The sequence below is a fragment of the Leuciscus leuciscus genome (assembly GCF_965113295.1).
Source record: "Leuciscus leuciscus genome assembly, chromosome: 4".
Taxonomy (NCBI): domain Eukaryota; kingdom Metazoa; phylum Chordata; class Actinopteri; order Cypriniformes; family Leuciscidae; genus Leuciscus; species Leuciscus leuciscus.
This window is the reverse complement of record NC_138728.1, coordinates 7,588,066-7,606,879: the sequence shown is the minus strand read 5'-3', so window position 1 is coordinate 7,606,879 and position 18,814 is coordinate 7,588,066. Positions and strand designations below refer to the sequence as shown.

The 18,814-nt window shown below is 37.4% G+C and overlaps 1 protein-coding gene and 3 long non-coding RNA genes across 8 annotated transcripts in view; 2 read left to right on the top strand and 2 right to left on the bottom strand.

The window, feature by feature from the left end:
- Positions 1-908: 908 nt before the first annotated feature.
- The window catches only part of LOC309497753 (scavenger receptor cysteine-rich domain-containing group B protein), a 37,532-nt gene continuing 19,626 nt past the window's right edge, over positions 909-18,814 (top strand). The window contains exons 1-6 of one of the 4 annotated variants that reach the window (XM_082168059.1): positions 909-942; positions 1,378-1,881; positions 1,982-2,290; positions 2,417-2,725; positions 3,620-3,753; positions 3,844-4,953. In XM_082168059.1, coding sequence (XP_082024185.1) covers positions 1,638-1,881; positions 1,982-2,290; positions 2,417-2,725; positions 3,620-3,753; positions 3,844-3,960 — 1,113 coding nt within the window. In that variant the 5' untranslated portion in view covers positions 909-942; positions 1,378-1,637 and the 3' untranslated portion in view covers positions 3,961-4,953. Of the gene's footprint in view, positions 943-1,088; positions 1,882-1,981; positions 2,291-2,416; positions 2,726-3,619; positions 3,754-3,843; positions 4,954-18,814 lie in introns of those variants that run through there. The other 3 variants (XM_082168061.1, XM_082168058.1, XM_082168060.1) reach the window with 3 other exon arrangements.
- Positions 11,623-13,752, bottom strand: LOC309497778. Its single transcript, XR_014205703.1, has 2 exons — positions 13,591-13,752; positions 11,623-12,585 (listed from the first exon to the last, which is right to left on the bottom strand). It is a non-coding gene; the product is annotated as an uncharacterized lncRNA (long non-coding RNA).
- LOC309497781 lies at positions 15,780-17,329 on the top strand. The gene is made up of 2 exons (XR_014205705.1): positions 15,780-15,904; positions 15,947-17,329. It is a non-coding gene; the product is annotated as an uncharacterized lncRNA (long non-coding RNA).
- Positions 17,010-18,814, bottom strand: part of LOC309497775 — a 37,902-nt gene continuing 36,097 nt past the window's right edge. The window contains exons 3-5 of one of the 2 annotated variants that reach the window (XR_014205696.1): positions 17,711-17,758; positions 17,534-17,617; positions 17,010-17,458 (exon numbers count right to left, since the gene is read on the bottom strand). This is a non-coding gene — a long non-coding RNA (uncharacterized lncRNA). Of the gene's footprint in view, positions 17,459-17,533; positions 17,618-17,710; positions 17,774-18,814 lie in introns of those variants that run through there. The other variant, XR_014205697.1, reaches the window with a different exon arrangement.

Sequence of the window (18,814 nt, the reverse complement as noted above, 5' to 3'; positions counted from 1 at the left end):
TCAGATTTGAAAAAAACAATTTCATGTGTTTGTTGCTGTCCAGACTTTCAAAACTGAAGGTAAAATCTTGATATGCAATTTCCTGGCAGTCGTAAAATGGCCTTAGTAGTTTTGTTAACCATTTGCAATGGGTAATGAACTGAGACAAACCTGTGCATGCATTTAGCAGGAAAAGCAACCTATTACTATTCAAAAACAACAACAGGGTGCAACATGCACAATTACAGAAACTAGACTTTTATTTGAAACATGGCTTCAGATGACATGTAATAAAGCACGCACGTCTTATTATGATGCTTCTTTGTTGTCTATTTTGGAGCTTGACAGACAGTCCTAAAGAATGCAGGATTATATCTAAAAGGTAAATATTCAAAAGCTTCACAGTTTGCATCTTGTTAATGGGGCCTTACAGAGTAATTAGGGAGGAACAACTCATTTAAACAACCAAACAAAATGCAAACAATGAACAGCCTTTTGTGTAGTGCCAAGCAAGTGTTGTTTGCAAGAGCATAAGTTTGAACAGAATTACAATTTCTGCGAACACCAAACAATGCAGACAGTCCCAAAGAATGAAGAAAAACCCAGCATTATGAGAGGGAGAACAAGTTGAAAGTGATAATATCTGAGAGACAGAGTGATTGCAACTATTGTGATCAATACCTCATAGTTTATTTTATGCCTAACCTGTTTGCATCCTTAGGCCACTGCTTCCTCAAGTGCAAATTACTAACTACTTTAACTGTTGAGTATATGCTGTAATTTACAAATATAGCCTATGTAAAATAATACACTAAAAAGGAGTGATTGTCTGGGTCGTCTGAAGGGAGGAGACATGGGCTGGAGGTTGTACCTATAGATAAAAACACTATAAATCGCCAACAATACAAACTTATCTTTCAGAGGGAGGAAGAATACAGAAGCATACATGGGACACTTCAAAAGGTTTAAACCCTTAGTCATATTTTGAACTTTCTGACTTTATTCTGCTGCTTCTATTTCTGTGCTAAAATAATAAATGTTAATGTTTATTTATTTGTCCTATCTCAAAGTGTAATTGATTCTCAGCTCAGGTACGATTCTCTATAAAATATATGTCCAGTTGTAATACAAATAATTTTCATTTAGACAATAGAACTAGAGAATGGTAATACTGATCTGTCAGCTTAACATGCTTTTTATGCTTTTTGATCAAAAATATAAAAAAATCAGTTCAACTGGGCCACTTATCTGTCAAAAATGGTTCAATTCATTTGGCTTTATATTTAGTCATAGGAAGTATAAGAAACTACCTTTTACATTAATCAGTGCAAATCCAATGAAGTCATTCATTGTTCTCAGTTACTCTGATATATCTTTTAGTGTTACAATTTTTCTTAGTTTCTTTTCAGCAGCAGTGCTGTGCACCATATGGATCATTTTACTTCAAGGTAAGAGCTCAAACACATATAAACTACCTTTTTAGTTTTTGCCCTACATACTGCATAACATACCGGTATTTGTGATTCTCAATGCTTTTTCTCTCATGACAAGCACTTCTAGGAAATTCCACGTTAAGCAAGGCTGCTTCAGTCAGACTAGTTGATGGCAGCAGCTCCTGTTCTGGGAGAGTGCAGGTTCTCCGTTCTGGAATATGGGGAATGGTGTGTTACAAAGGCTGGGATTTGTTAGACGCAAATGTGGTGTGTAGAGAATTGGGCTGTGGGGAGGCTAAAGAGGTGAAGATAGCGGCATATTTTGGGCCGAGCTCAGGACAAGTGTGGATAGATGAGGCGAAATGTGTTGGGATTGAATCCTCACTGACAGAATGCGCAGTGAGTTCACTGGACAATTGGGGGCAAAGCGCATGCCTACAAGACCTTTATGCTGGAGTCATCTGTCAGCGTGAGTAAAAAACCTTTTACAATATGTTTAATTGCATATCTAATCATGCTCAATATTATCGCACTTTTTTTATTTTTTTTATTTTAATGTGTCTCCTCAGTAAGAACTAGGCTGGTGAATGGTGTCAACTCCTGTTCTGGACGAGTGGAGGTTCTCTATAATGGAACATGGGGAACAGTGTGTGATGATTACTGGGGTCTGTCAGATGCTGCAGTGGTGTGTAGAGAAGTGGGCTGTGGGGATGTGATAGAGGCAAAGAGTAAAGCTTATTTTGGAGAAGGTTTAGGAGAAATATGGATGGATGATGTAAACTGCTCTGAAACTGAGCATGCATTGAGCAAATGTGGATTTCAGCAGTGGGGAATGCATAACTGTTATCATTCAGAAGATGCTGGAGTCACCTGTCAGTGTAAGTGAACTACTCAAATTAACTGCGTTTTGTATTGTATTTATTTCAGTGTCTGTAATTAACAACAGTCAATATGATTGTAATTGCTTGACATTAGTTCATTAGTTTTGTTTTCTTTTGCATCAGCCCTTGTGAGGTTGGTTAACGGCATTGACACTTGTTCCGGAAGAGTGGAGGTGTTCCATAATGGAACATGGGGAACAGTGTGTGATGATGACTGGGATGCAGCCGATGCTGCAGTGGTGTGTAGAGAGATGGGCTGTGGGGACATTAAAGAATTAACCAATGGTTCTTTTTTTGGAGCCACATCAGGACAAATATGGATGGACAATGTAAACTGTACTGGGGAAGAGGTAGCACTGAGCACCTGTGCATTTCAGGGATGGGGAACACGTGACTGTGGATTTTCAGAGCACGCTGGAGTCATCTGCAGTCGTGAGTTGCAAACCGCCAATTCCAGTTAAAGGAACAGTTCACTCAAAATTTACATTGTCATTATTTGAGGGGTTGTCAATGCAGAGCCAATGGCCCTATCCCTAAACCTAATTAACTTAAGCTCCACCTCTTAGTTACACAGAGCTGGGCTAGCTAGTCAAAATGTATTTGACCCATATGGCTCTGCAGTGAGCACCACTTGCATTGTTTGCTCACCCTCATGCCATTCCAAGCCTCTGTGCAGTTATTTTGCTGTCAATCATTCTTTTGAGAAGTTTTTTCAATAGACCTATGTCAGGATAGCACCATATTCAGTTTTTGGTAGGAATGAAAACAAGGCTGTGAGGAACAAATTGTACTGTTGTTTAACAACAATCTGATTGTTTAGATCAGGGTTTCTCAAACTCGGTCCTGGAGGGCCACTGTCCTGCACAGTTTAGCTCCAACCCTGATCAAACACACCTGAGCAAGCTAATCAATGTCTTCAGGATAACTAGAAACTCACAGCTAGGTGTGTTTGATAAGGGATGGAGCTAAACTGTGCAGGACAGTGGCCCTCCAGGACCGAGTTTGAGAAATTCAAAGTGCTTTACATAGAATAAATTAAAATAATTAAAAGAAATAAGAATAATTAAAACAGATTAAACAGATTTTATATAAATAAATTCTACATCAGTAAATAAATTCTCATCTGATTTAAAAAAAAAAAATTGCCCTTTTATAATGTGTATTTATATATTCATTCTGGAAGAAATGGTCTGAAAACTAAAGTAATGTTATTTTATATAATACATTTTCCTAGTACAAGAATATATATAATCCATAATTGGACTGATTTGATTTATTAAAAAAATAATTCTAACCTAACTTTGCATCTTTTATACTGCTCTTTAGAGTTCACTACCACATACGGAGACCCTGGCCAGGACTCACACTCACGTATGAAAGTGCTGTTGAGGATTGAGGTGAAAACTGACTCCAAATTCAACCCAAATGATCGTGGAACCATGAGTAAACTCTTGGAGGAGGTAAGAGCAGTGGAGTAACAATGAGCTGCATATTACACTACTTTCTGCTGTCATCTACTGACTGCTCATGTTACTATTGTTCTCCCATAGATGGGAAAGAAGTTACAAATAAGCGGACCTTTCTCACTGACTTTGAAAACTCAGCCAGATGGAAAAGTGTTCCAGAACATCTCCCAGAAAAAGAAAGTTCCAAGAACATGTAACTGACATGCTGGATAATGCAAATATATACATACATATAATTATTTTTGGATGTTTTGCATGTTACAGGTTTTAAAATGTTGACTTTAATGTTCCTAATGTAGTTGACTGTGCCTCACAGGCAAACGCAGCCAATCAATATAGTCAGCAATTTTGCAAAACAAATTAATATCACCCAATTAATGAAGTCATTAAAATGGCAAAAGATGTTGTGTATATGTTGTGTATATTCTTTATAATCATGTCCTGGTTGTTTTTGTTTTAACAGCCGCACACAGTCTATAATAAAAGCCAGCTTTCCAGCATCTAAAGATTGAGATAAATTTGTTGTCATTTGGTTGTAACCAAAAGCCATCTTTTAGGCAAATTGCTAATGGAAAAATTTACATCTGGTACATTCTTTTTTCAGCACAACTGACGTTCTGAAATGTTCTCTACCAAAACTAAGACTCCAGCTTTGAAATGTTATTTCTCAAGACTTGGAGATCGACAGACCCTGATTATTTGTGTTGCAATTTCTGTTACCTTTCTGTTTACTAATAAAATGTAATGCTCCTTTTTTTCAGTCAGTTATATTTTAGATTATTCTAACATAATGTCCTGTTCTAACTGCAGAGACACGATTTTGAATTGATACAAAATACAAGTCTTTTTTTTTTGTCCCTAAAAATAAGTTGCATCAGTGTGATACACATAATTCACCACAGGATGGCGATGTTTAGTTACATTACTCTATTAACAGCTTTAACAAAATAAATCGTCTCAAAGTCTCTATGGTTTGTCTCATGTGAGTGACTCTTGAATCAGCTTATATTCAAAAAGTGCGGAGCCTCTAAAGGGACATGGTGGTGAAAGGAATTTCACTGAGTGAAGTGTCAGAGGTTTGAGTGTTGGCCTCAAGTGGAGAATCCAGGTTGAATGCTTGTGAACTTTAAAATGAATAATAAAGTCAACACTCCCAAAAAAATAATCTGTTTGCAGATTCCCCAGTGGCTCAGTGGTTTGAGTGTTCGTTCTTGGTCTGGATATTTAAGTCTGGAGACGTCTGGATATTACCTCCCCCTTCGTTTCCGACCTTCTCTCGGCTCACCTGTCACGATCCGATCACTCCTCATGATCAGGTGACCGCTCGTTCCGCAACCACGCTTCCGTGACCAGGCCGGTTTCGAACCGGGATCCTCCCACCAAGGAGGACATGCTCATACCACTGAGCCACTGGCACTTCCACACTTGCTCTTCTTTTTTTTGGACTCTTGTCTTTTTTTATTCATCGAAAACCAATGAAACTAAAGCATTCTTCCACTCCAAGAGTGAGATTTGAACCTGGCTTCCAAGACCAAGAAACAATGCTCAGACCACTGAGCCACTGGGGAACCTGCAATTGCCTCTTTTTTTGGGGGGGAGTGTTGACTTCATTACTCATTTTAAAGTTCACAAACTTTCAACCTGGATTCTCCACTTGAGGGCGACACTCCAAAAAAAAAAAAAAAAAAAAAAGCTGCATGTGCCTGAGACTCTGATCTTCTCACAATATGATGTTGGACTGAACATCCTCAAAACCCTCAGAGTCTCAGGAACTCTCAACTGAAGCTCTTCTCATCTGCTCTGAGACTCGTGATGTTTGATGAACTTTAAGGCTTTGATTCATTCATGATGAATCATCTTCACAGTTTTCTGACTCTTGTCATGAGCTGATGGTCAGTTTTGATTTTCTCCATGAGGAATTCATTTGATGGCATAAAGAAAAAAAAAGAAAAGAAAAAGAAAAACTATCCTCACACTTTTAAAGATTTGAAACAACGAGTTGCAATCAAACGCCCTCCTGTGGTGAACTAGCAGTACAAAAGTTTTTAATGATACGCAACAGCACATTCAAGAGACTCATGTTCAACGAATCAGTCACACCTAGTACAGTGGATCATTATTCTCCACAAGGGTAACACTAAGTCAGACTGTAAATAAATGTAGAACCACATAATAGTTTATATTTCTGTTTGTTGTTCAATTTAATGTTAATTATGTGGTTCTGAATATAATTATGTCTGATTTAGTGTTACCCTGGTCGAGAATAATGTTCCTCTGAATTATATCTGACTTTGATGCTACTGTTTATTTATAGAATTTATATATGTGCAACATTATGAATGTTTGCACTGTCAAATCATCACAGGATGGTGTTTGATTGTATTGAGTTGGTGGAAATCTGAGTTGAATTTCATTTTTATGAAATAGATTGAATTGCATTATTTTAAACCCACCCACCAACTCTATACATGATGTGATTGGCCTGATTGGAGTTTGGATTTTCCAGCTGCTAGACAACCCTGGCTGCAAAATAAAATGTTCTGCCGCTAGGGTGCGTCTAGATTTCTAGGCTACTGTTGTGAATCATTAAAAAATTATTGTACTGCCAATTCACCACAGGAGGGTGTTTGGTTGCAACTTGCTGATTCAAATCTCTAAAAGTGTGAATTTTGTTTTTGTTGCTTTCTACCATCCAATTAAATCCTCATGGCGAAAACCAAAACTGACCATCAGCTCATGACAAGAGTCAGAAAACTGTGAAGATGATTCATCATGAATGAACCAAAGCCTTAAAGTTCATCAAACATCACGAGTCTCAGAGCAGATGAGAAGAGCTTCAGTCGAGAGTTCCTGAGACTCTCTGAGGGTTTTGAGGATGTTTCAGTCCAGCATCATATTGTGAGAAGATCAGAGTCTCAGGCACATGCAGCTTTTTTTTTTAAGTGTCAGAGGTTTGAGTGTCGGCCTCAAGTGGAGAATCCAGGTTGAATGCTGGTGAACTTTAAAATGAATAATGAAGTCAACACTCCAAAAAAAAACAAAAAACATTTGCAGATTCCCCAGTGGTTCAGTGGTCTGAGTGTTGGTTCTTGGTCTGGAGAATCCAGGTTCTAATCTTGGTCTTGGAGTGGAAGAATGCTTTAATTTCATTGGTTTTTGATGAATAAAAAAAGACAAGAGTCAAAAAAAAAGAAGAGCAAGTGTGGAAGTGCCAGTGGCTCAGTGGTATGAGCATGTCCTCCTTGTCAGGAGATTCCCGGTTTGAAACCGGCCTGGTCACAGAAGCATGGTTGTGTGATGCCCTCCTGAACATGAGCTGTGGGAGGACTGTCAGCTGCGATCAAAGTGGAGGGCATCTGAGACCATGGTGAAGCGGCGGGTTATTGAGGAGAGATGGCAGAAAAACTGATGACTTAGTCTCCAGTTAGGATATTTTTTAATAAGTAAACATCTAGACATGACATATAACCACTGCTGGTTATCATCTCAGAAGACCCCAGGGGGAGACGTCTGGATATTACCTCCCCCTTCGTTTCCGACCTTCTCTCGGCTCACCTGTCACGATCCGATCACTCCTCATGATCAGGTGACCGCTCGTTCCGCAACCACGCTTCCGTGACCAGGCCGGTTTCGAACCGGGATCCTCCCACCAAGGAGGACATGCTCATACCACTGAGCCACTGGCTTCTCTTTTTTTGGACTCTTGTCTTTTTTTATTCATCGAAAACCAATGAAACTTAAGCATTCTTCCACTCCAAGAGTGAGATTTGAACTTGGCTTCTCCAGACCAAGAAACAACGCTCAGACCACTGAGCCACTGGGGAACCTACAATTGCATTTTTTTTTTTTTTTTTGGAGTGTTGACTTCATTATTCATTTTAAAGTTCACAAGCTTTCAACCTGGATTCTCCACTTGAGGGCGACACTCAAAACAAAAAAAGCTGCATGTGCCTGAGACTCTGATCTTCTCACAATATGATGCTGGACTGAACATCCTCAAAACCCTCAGAGTCTCAGGAACTCTCGACTGAAGCTCTTCTCATCTGCTCTGAGACTCGTGATGTTTGATTAACTTTAAGGCTTTGATTCATTCATGATGAACCATCTTCACAGTTTTCTGACTTTTGTCATGAGCTGATGGTCAGTTTTGATTTTCTCCGTGAGGAATTCATTTGATGGCATAAAGAAAAAGCACAAAAAAAAAAAAATCCTCACACTTTTAAAGATTTGAAACAACGAGTCGCAACCATGTGGTGAACTGGCAGTACAAACGTTTTTAATGATACGCAACAGCACATTCAAGAGATTCATGCTCAACGAATCAGTCACACCTAGTACAATGGAACATTATTCTCCACAAGGGTAGCATTAAATCAGACTGTAAATTCATGTAGAACCACATAATAGTTTATATTTCTGTTTGTTGTTCAATTTAATGTTTGATAAAATACATATATAAAAACATACAAATCAAAGGATCCTATCCAACTAGGCGAATTACATTGAAGAAGTTTGGCTAAAACTCGAATCAGAGGAAAATTATATAATTTTTAATTGAATCAATATTATTTTATAAATAGTTGATTTCCATGTTATTTAGCAGATGCTGATTGCGTCCTGACAATTTATATTGCTTGATCTAGTTATATTTGAGTTAGAGCAAAGACTTTAGGCCATTATACAGTCTTACAGTGACTTTGGTTAGAAGATCAACAAATCAACGCCCTCCTGTGGTGAACTGAGTGAATTACCATTTGGTAAAGACTTTATTATTTTGCATTGATTAAATATTATGTAATAAACGGTTGATTACCATGTGATTTGCCAGTGCCAGATGTTTGTTTAATCTGCCAATTCGCCACATGGTTAGAAATATATTCTTAAATCTGTGATAAATGTTTAAAAAAATAATCGTCAGAAATCAACTGAGTAACGCCCTCCAGCGGTGAATTGTGTGAATTACATCAATGTTGTTTTTTCAAAGGTAAATTTTATAATTTTTAAATTGATTTAATATTATTTAATGACTTGTTTGATTACCCCTAATGTCACTTTTGGTCTGAGTTTGAGTTTTGCTTGTGTTATATTGTTAGTTGATTTTGCAATGTTTCCTGTGTTCGCATTTATTGCTATTGTTGTTTATTGTTTGATTAAGTTACCACACCTATTTCTTGTTTCCTCCCTTTGATTATCTTTTGTATATATAGCCCTGTGTTTGTAGTGTTCTTTGTCAGAACTTATTTAATGGTTGTTTTGTTTGCCGTGTGTTTGTATTTTGAGAATCTGAGGTGTTATTTTGAGCATGTTTTCATCAAAAATCAACTGCTTGCAATTAGATCCAGCCTTTATTTCATTCGTGCCTCAACCATTGTTGACACGTGATTTGGCAGATGTTGATTACGTCTGTTAATTTATATTTGCTAGATATATATTATATACTGATTAGTGTAAATCAGCTGATCAACGCCCTCCTGTGGTGAATTGAGTGAATTACATTGGCCAGAGTTATAGAATCACAGGAAAACCTTTTTTTTTTTTTTTTTTTTTTTTTTTTACATCGTTCCAGAATTAATTGCGTGAATTACTTTGCTGCAACTTGTTTCACCAATAACTAAAGCCAGAGGGGGGGAAATTGCCTTACATTAAATTGTTTTTCATTTATTTAATATAATTTTTTTTGCAGCTATAACTGGAGCCAGAGGAAAAGCTTTTATTATATTAATTTGAATTGATTTAAAAAACAATAATTTAATAAACTGTGGATTACCCTGTGATTTTTCAGATGTTGATTACATTTGCCAAATCACGTCGTTTGTTGAGCAGAAATGGACATCTGTAATACAACACCAAAGCAACTGAACGCCCTCCTGTGGTGAAATGTGTGAATTACATCAGAGCCACTCCCTTAAGAGTGAGACTCACAAGTTTAGCTAAAAAAATGCTTACTGTGTAAGAAGAGATGCCTTAATACGCTAAACCACTTTATGTATTGAAACAGATCGGCAGATAATAAATGTACTGCCTGGGTGTTAACGTTTGACACGTTTGCATGACATAATCAGTTGTGATCTGGAGTCCGTTTTGATGAAATCGCTGCTATAAAATTAACCATGGTTTTACTACAACTAGCTAAAAGATGGTTATTATTGTTAAACTGTAGCACAAATTAAGCATGGTTTTACTACACTAACAATAGTTTACCATGGTATTTGTGTTTTACAATAATGTGGTTATAGCCTACTACAAACGGTAACCGCCTAAATCCATGGTTACTACACTTTTACTAGTAAAACCATGGTTCATTTTCGTAAAAGGGTGATGACAAGGCCCAGCTATACAAGTATATTGTACCTTTATATCTTCTCCGATTGTTATAGCTGTTGTTGTTCCTCTTGAGCCGTGTGGTTTGATTCTATCCCATTTTGAAATCTAATTAGACTTCAATGAAGACGCACATGTACTTCTTTTCACGTCACGTGGTACCCGTCTCTTTTCTCAGCGCATGGTCAGGATGGACTAGGCAAATCATTCATTTAAGATTATTATACATATCGGTGTGTGTGTGTGTGTGTGTGTGTGTGTGTGTGTGTGTGTGTGTGTGTGTGTGTGTGTGTGTGTGTGTGTGTGTGTGTGTGTGTGTGTGTGTGTGTGTGTGTGTGTGTGTGTGTGTGTGTGTGTGTGTAAGATAAGTCTTAAGACTGTATAAGTCTGTAAGACTGTGTAATTAAGCAAAAAAAGATCCCAGGCAGACCTGAAAAGCCAGTTGTGGATGAGTAGGCCTACTATGGAATTAATTTTGTTCCGATAATAATGAACGTAGCTTTTCAAGAAACTAATTAAAATATCAATTGAAACTGAATAAAATATCTTTGAAACTGAAAAAGAATAAATCGCAGGCAAATTTTTTGACTTCATTTTTAATACACTGCATGTTTTGCTAACTATTTCTCATATTTCGTTCGCTGATCTGAACTTACAAATGCGCTTCCAGAGTTTTCATTTACGCTTCTGAAGTTTTCGTTTACGCTCCCAGAGTTTTCGTTTGCTGTTCTGACACATTTCTCTCGTGGGGGCGGGGCTAGTAGCAGTGTGCTCTTATTGGCTACTGAGGTTTTTATTGACAGCTTCTTCACCTGGAAGTGAAGACGTCAGTGGTGTGTTTATGTGTGGATTTGAGCTTCTGTAAGCGCAGCTTTCTATTTCATTTTAATGATATTAAGTTAGGTTTGTTTTTTTATTTTATCTGTATTTACCTGCTGCTACTACTTTGTCGACAGAAGCTTTTAGGAGCACAAGAGATCTATTCAGTCTATTCAGGTGTAATATTACATTAAAGTACTGTATATAATACTTAAAATATTGTATAGTGTCCAATGTTTTCGGAGAATATTTGTTTATTCCTGATGATTCTTTTGCATGTTAGGCTCTGATTAGGTTGAGCTGTTACAATTTAAAGAGAATACTAGCAAACATGTGTGATATATTCAGCCGTCAAGAAAGTTTCACTTCAGGTAATGTTAATCAAGGTTGGCAACCATGGCCATCACACTACTCATTGTTAGCATGATATACATTTACACCATCAAAATTAATTATCACTTAAATAAGAGGAATTTAAACAATATGAAAATTACAATCGTGGCCTGCTGTCAGATGATACAAACCTCAGAGGGCATTTCATTACATATGTCACACAAAGAATGTTCTTGTTGCCATTTTTTTTAACTGATAATTGTATTTAGTTATTTCATTTAATTAATACTACCTTCTAAGATTTAAAATTGTAAATATATTTTAACAATCATCAACCATTTCAATTGTGACTGATACAACCAGTTAAATTAATGTAATTGAAAATATGAATTCAATTAAATTTACATTCTTTATTGTCACTAAAGCATATACACAAGTATCGAAGTGAAGGTCTTGGATGCAATTATGTTGTGACAGGAAAGACCAGAATTCACAAAACATTAACTGCATAATATAGGCCTACATGTACAGTATTCTCATATACATTACTATACAAAATGAAAAATTACAAATACAGAATACATTTTAAAAATTCATATACATTTTAAATGTTGCAATGATTCTTTGAGCAGTTCCTGTTGCAGTTCAAGTAACAAAGCAGTGACTGGATACAAGCAGTACAAGGATAGTCCACCCAAAAAATTTGAATTCTCTCATCATTTACTCCTTCATGCCATCCCAGATGTATATGACTTTCTTCTTCACATAAACATAGACAAAGATTTTTAAGGAAATAATCCATCTCTGTGAGTCCATAATACAAGTGGATTGTAACCCATGTACGCAAGACAGTTGGTCGGAAGTGATTTTTAATAGTTAAAACAGTTTACATTATTAGTATTTCTTTTATCTAGCCTATTGTTTGACTTCAGAAGGCATTGATTCATTCACTGAGGTCGCATGGATTACCGTCACGCTCACTGTGTGTGGTTTTTAAAGCGTCTTTAGGACTCGCAGAGATGGATTACTTTCCTTACAATCTTAATTCGTGTTTATCTGTAGAAAGAAAGTAAAATGCATCTGGGACAGCATGAGGGTGAGTAAAATAAGTGAGAATTGTATTTTTGGGTGAACTATGCCCTTAACATTCATATGCTGTTGGTATGCTAATCCAAGATCAGCATAGACTAATAAGAATAAAGTGCAAGGTGTCTGAAGATCAAGATCCCAGTCATTCAAAGGTGATGTGTCTGAACAAAGTAAGATTATTGTCTGATAGGGACATCTCTGGTACTATCACTCCATCCTCTGTGTCAGCATCAGAATTTTGTTTATGGAAAAGTTGCTCCACTCCTGGAAAATGAGAGAGGAAATGAATTATAATCTAACAATACAAACTACTTTGAACCCCCACATACAGTAACAAGTTGCAGATTTACAATATTTTTTCCAAACAAATTATATAAATGTTTTAAGGGATTTTACAGTACTAGCTTAAATATTTACCTCGGGAGTCACGAAGCATTTATCATATGTAATACTGTTGTGTAACCAGTAGATGGCTGTATACCCCTATAAACATATATCCATGGCTGTGTATTCCCCAGTTGCTGGATGTTTTCAGTCATAATTACTTGCATGTATTAAGGTTTTAATTTGGACATATATTTATTATATATATATAAAGACTATTAAAGATTAAAAAAAATTCTCAGAAATGTTCATTTGAAGTGCAATTTTTGGCATTATTATTAGTCAAATATGGACACAGAAAAAGCATTTACTCATACTATCTACATATAATAGCTTTATCTATCAGTCATCTTTATCACACAAAAGTAATTAAATAATTTTCAAGATACTTCAAAATAATTGAGTGTTTATTATTATGAACAGAGACGTATTCTGTGGTCAAGTCGTTTCTCTCCTCTTTCAAAAACTCTGCATCGCAAATTAATCAGCAATTGAGAAATTCAGGTTTAAATAGCTTTATTGGCATGGTAAAAAAAAAAGGCTTTACATTGCCAAAGTTGAATCAGGCAGTGTTTGACAGCGCTCTGGTCCAATGGCATCGGTCATTGACTGATACAGTACCTTTTGTACTGTAGGCTACAGTACAGAATGATACTGTACAGTACTCTAGCACAATGTTGTTTGGGGTGGCTGGGGGGAAATATGATATAATCGAAGACTGTAACCGAATGTAGATAAACAAGTCATGTAATGATTGGGCTAAGTTAAATCAAGACAACACAGCTGTATAATGTTATGGGCTCTCACCTGAAAAAAGCCAGTACTGTATTATAAATAGTATTAGTAGGCTATAGTATTGATTAAAAATAAATAAATCTGACTTACCACGAGTAGGCTATCCAGTAACCTTATAGCGACGATGGCTAATGATAATGATATCATTCGTCTGTACTATTCCTTCTATAAGAAATCATCGCAACAATATAGTGTAGCAGCAAAAATATACAGATATAAACTTAATATCATTAAAATGAAATAGAAAGCTGCGCTTACAGATGCTCACATCCACACATAAACACAGCTGACGTCTTCACTTCCAGGTGAAGAAGCTGTCAATCAAAAACTCAGTAGCCAATAAGAGCACACTGCTACTAGCCCCGCCCCCACGAGAGAAATGTGTCAGAACAGCAAACGAAAACTCTAGTGTATTAAAAACGAAGTAAAAAAATTTGCCTGCGATTTATTCTTTTTCAGTTTCAAAGATATTTTATTCAGTTTCAATTTATATTTTCATTAGTTTCTTGAAAAGTTACGTTCATTATTATTGGATCAAAATTAATTCCATACGATTACGGTCTCCTCCAGCGGACGTACGTTAGTTCTCAGAGTAATGAGACACGTGACGCTCTGTCTCAACTGCCTGTATCCACTTTTATGTCCTAAACACTCGTTTTTTGGTGTCGAGAGCTAATAAAAACTTATTTCTGGTTTTTTTTTAGCTTCTTTGCTGTACACCTTGTCACACAGCAGTTTTTAGGCATTTTTCTGTCTTTTGTTAGAAGCAAGAAATGACAAGGAGGCAGCCTCTCGCAATGCAAAGTCAATGGAGACAGTTGAGCCGCGTCCGAAATCGCATACTTCCTTACTATATAGTAGACGAAAAACAGTATGTGACAAAAAGCAGCATGTCCAAATTCACATTACTGATAAAATGGTAGGCAAAAAAAGTACCTGATGACCTTATACTTCCAGCGAGATTCTGGTGTGTATGATACTATATAGAACATGCTTTTTTTTAGCAGCCCTGAAGTAATAACTCAAATTCGTACCAACTCGAGAGTATGCGATTTCGGACGCAGCGTTGGTTTGTTTTCCCCCTGGGTGTGGGCGTGGCCTAAATACGCTCTGTCTCTATGAGCCGTCACTAAGACAACCCCAGATAAACAACAGCTCACAACAAAAGACCTCATATAAGAGGCACACATTGGCGAGAAACGGAAACTCTCTGGTAGGACATGCCTTTGGGTAGCTGATAACAAAATCACATTAAATGAGTTTAAAATCTAGGAAAACTTCAAAAAATGTCTTACATGCATTGACAAGGGGCAGTTCACAGCATTTCTGTTTTTGAGTGCATTCAAGCGTCTGACTACTGTGTGAGAGGAAGGCACTCAATGATGGTAAGAAATGTTTCACTTCCTTCGATGTTTTACATTTTCATAAAAGTCCAAAAGACAAAAAACTGGTGGAATTTTAAAAATGATTTCTTTCATTCTTTCCCCAAATCTCATAATATGAACTTTATAGTCTTCAGGCACCAAGAAGTCAAGACCTCAGAGTGCCAGACCTGCAACAAAGAGCAAAGGAAAGCGCTCCTCCAAGAAGAGGTCTGTCAGTGCCAAATCCACAAAGACAAGTGTGGATATTCTGAGTCCAGCAGCCATGGAGAACATCTACTACATCTCCCATAATGCAGTGGACTGCTTGGAGTTCAGAGGATTTGGCTGGCCTGGGGCCACCAAGAAGAAAGGAAAAAAGGGCAAAAAACAAAAAAGCAAAAAATGACATGTGGATTTGTGCCAATTAAACCTTAATTCTATATGTATGCATTACTGTTCAAAATTGTTAGATTAGTAATTAAGTTAATTTTTTTTGAAAGAAGTCTCTTATGCTCACCAAGGCTGCATTTATTTGATCCAAAATACATAAAAAACGGTACTATTGTGAAATATTTTTACAATTTTAAATGACCGTTTTCTATTTTTTACAAAAGCTTTCCATTTCAGATAAATGCTGTTCTTATGAACTTTCTATTCATCAAAGAATCCTGGGGGGGGGGGGGGGGGACAAAGAAAAAATGTTTCTTGAGCAACAAATCAGCATATTAGACTGATTTCTGAAGGATCATGTGACACTGAGGACTGGAGTAATGATGCTGAAAATTCAGCTTTGCATCACAGGAATAAATTATATTTTAATATAATTATATTATATGATTTATCCTATTATATAAAAATTACAATCCAATAAATGTGTATTCCTTCAAACTGGTTTTCTGAAACTCTGTAAAAAGGTGTTTTAACCAGTAGCACCTCAATGCAGAACACGAGATCCGGGGGGCGGAGTTGGATCCAGATAAAGGGGTGGAGATTGGTAGGTTTAGGGGTGGGTTTAGGGATTAAGGGGTGGAGATGGGTAGGTTTAGGGGTAGGTTTAGGGATCAGGGGGTGGAGATGGGTAGGTTTAGGTATATGTAAGGTGGGAGGAGTTGGATCTAGATCCGACTCCTCCCCGTGGATTTCATGTTCTGCAGTGAGGACCATCTCGTTTTAACACCTACACTTAGGCTCTGTTTACACCTGGTATTAAGATGCGTTTCGGTGGATCAGATCACAAGTAGACGAGGGAGACATGTTCCCGGTTACACCTGGTGTTTTAATCCATCTCTTTGGTCCACTTTCAACCTCTGGCTTCACTTCTGTCCTGATTTCTTCGAGGGGAAGGTTCTAAACGCAATTTACATATGAAGACGAAAGGAGACGACAGAAAAAAACTACGGAGAGCAGCAGCTTTCGTTTCTGCTCTGAAAGCCACGAGTGCGTGTTAGAAATCAGGAATGGTGAGAGAACATTGTGCTTGGTACATTTTTCGTATATAAGTTTAAAGCTGCGTCTGAAATCGGATGCCTCCCTACAATATAATAGGCGAAGAACAGCATGTGACAAAAGTAGTATGTTCGAATTCACAGCACTTATAAAAGAGAAGGCAAAAAGTACCCGATGACCTACTTCTTACGGCGAGACTCTGACGTGTGTATACGATGGACACTTTACTATCCCATGAGGCCACGAGAGAGGATTAATGAATGGCAGTGAAGCGGCATAACTTACGCTGGTATGTCACATGATAGTGACAACATGGGGAACGTAGTATATCCAGATTAGATTCACGCCACACACACACTCATACTATGTAGAACATACTTTTTTTTTAACGGCTGTGAAGTAATTACTTATTCAAAATAAGCACCTACTCAAGAGAGTATGCCATTTCGGATGCAGCCGAAAACCCATCTGGTTAGTGCGCGTCCCGTAATGTTTACGCATTAGGTCAGTAGGCGGAGAGTTGGCGGTCTTTTGTGGCTGTTCAAATACATTCGACCACACCTCAAAAGCAATAATTTTTCAACTACCTCTGAAAGTGGTCGAAAGTGGACAAGCGTTTGACACCTGTATTTAGTGACGTCCAAAACGCATCTTAACACCAGGTGTAAACAGGGCCTTAAAATAAATAAATAACTACCATTTAGTCAATTAGTTATCAACTTTATTGGTAATTTAGGTGTTACTATACTGTCTATCCAGACACCCATATAGGTACATAAAATAAGCCACATAAAACGTTACAAAAGAATATCAGAAGCTTGCAAGTACATTCAAAGAGGCAAATAAACGTTAGTCAAGACACCAAAGAAATTAAAAGCAGCCTCTAGCGCAATTCATTATTACATTCAGTGTATAAACGACATGTAACAGTTTGAGTGTTTGACTAATGCTGGGCTTTGTTAGAAGTTTATCAGAGTGATTTTGCAAACACATACCTATACCCCCACCCCTTCCACACACACAGACAGACACACTCTCAGATAAATACAGAGCAGAAAACAGGCTGTTGCAGTAAGGACAGCTCATACGATGTCCCGGGTTCGTCGGATGGCGCAGCACAGAAGCATGCTGAAGATCATGCCAAAGATCTGACAAACAAAGAGACACGGGTTAACATCTGACATCAGTGTGACTCGGCAATCTCCACAGGAGCATCTACTCACCATGATCACCCCAATGCCAATCCCGACTCCTCCGATCACTTGAAGTCTAGATGTGAAGATCTCCTCAATAGCACTTGGGCAGCTCTGGAGCAGAAACAAAAGAGGTGACTATAGTACATTGGAAAAACACAACATATAACTGAAGATACTAAAGCTTATTTATTGAGTTTCTGGTACCGTTGTGATAAGGATTTCAGTTCCCTCCTTTGGAGGGACATGTGGGTTCTGTTGGCGAGGAAGAGAAAGGCATCTCTGTAAGGGATGATGGCAAGGGGCAGAGAGCTGACATCGTGTGGACCAAAGCCAGCCTCCTCCAAAACAGCACTGCCATTATAACTCAACAAACCTGCCTCTTAAAAAACAAACACGCAGACAGAAACCCAACATCCTGCTCTCTATATTTAGGTTGTTTTCACCCTTCAAAAACTGTGCCATGCTTTATAAGGGGGTTGGTTAATGGTTTAAAGTTCAATTCGCTGGTTGTTGCTTTGATATTTTGAGATCGGTCATTCTCTGCAAGCCTCCAAAACTGGCAAATAATTTAATCTTTGGGCCTTTCATAAAAACAAACAAAGCATAGAAGAATAGATGGAGTGCTTTGAATTTTGGACGTGTTTTGTAGTTGTCATGCCATTTGCGTTGCTTTAAGAACGGGATTGTTCAGTGAACGTTGAATGACCAAGTCAGGGTGATGTCGTTTTATACACAACTGTTCAAAAGTTTGGAATAATTTATAAAGATTTATGTTTTTGAAAGAAGTCTCTTATGCTTAACAAGGCTGCATTCATTTGATCAATACAGAAAACAGTCAAATTAAGCAGCAAATCAGGATATTAGAATGATTTCTGAAGGATCATGTGACACTGAAGATCATGCTGAAAATTCAGCTTTGCCATCACAGGATTAAATTATATTATAATTTTTTTAATGATTCTTTTAAATTGTAATAATATTTCATAAAAGTACTGTTTTTACTGTATTTTTTATCAAATAAGCTTTGGTGAGCACAAGAGACTTCTTCAGTAATACATATACATATTCTGATCAACTATAGAGAAGCCAAAACAACTCATCTCACTTCAGACTGAATGGCCTTTCATTCACTTCATGTTATAATCGTAGATTATACGATTATTCGCTTCATCTCTCATAGATGGGAAAGAAGTTACAAATAAGCGGACCTTTCTCACTGACTTTGAAAACTCAGCCAGATGGAAAAGTGTTCCAGAACATCTCCCAGAAAAAGAAAGTTCCATGAACATGTAACTGATATGCTGGATA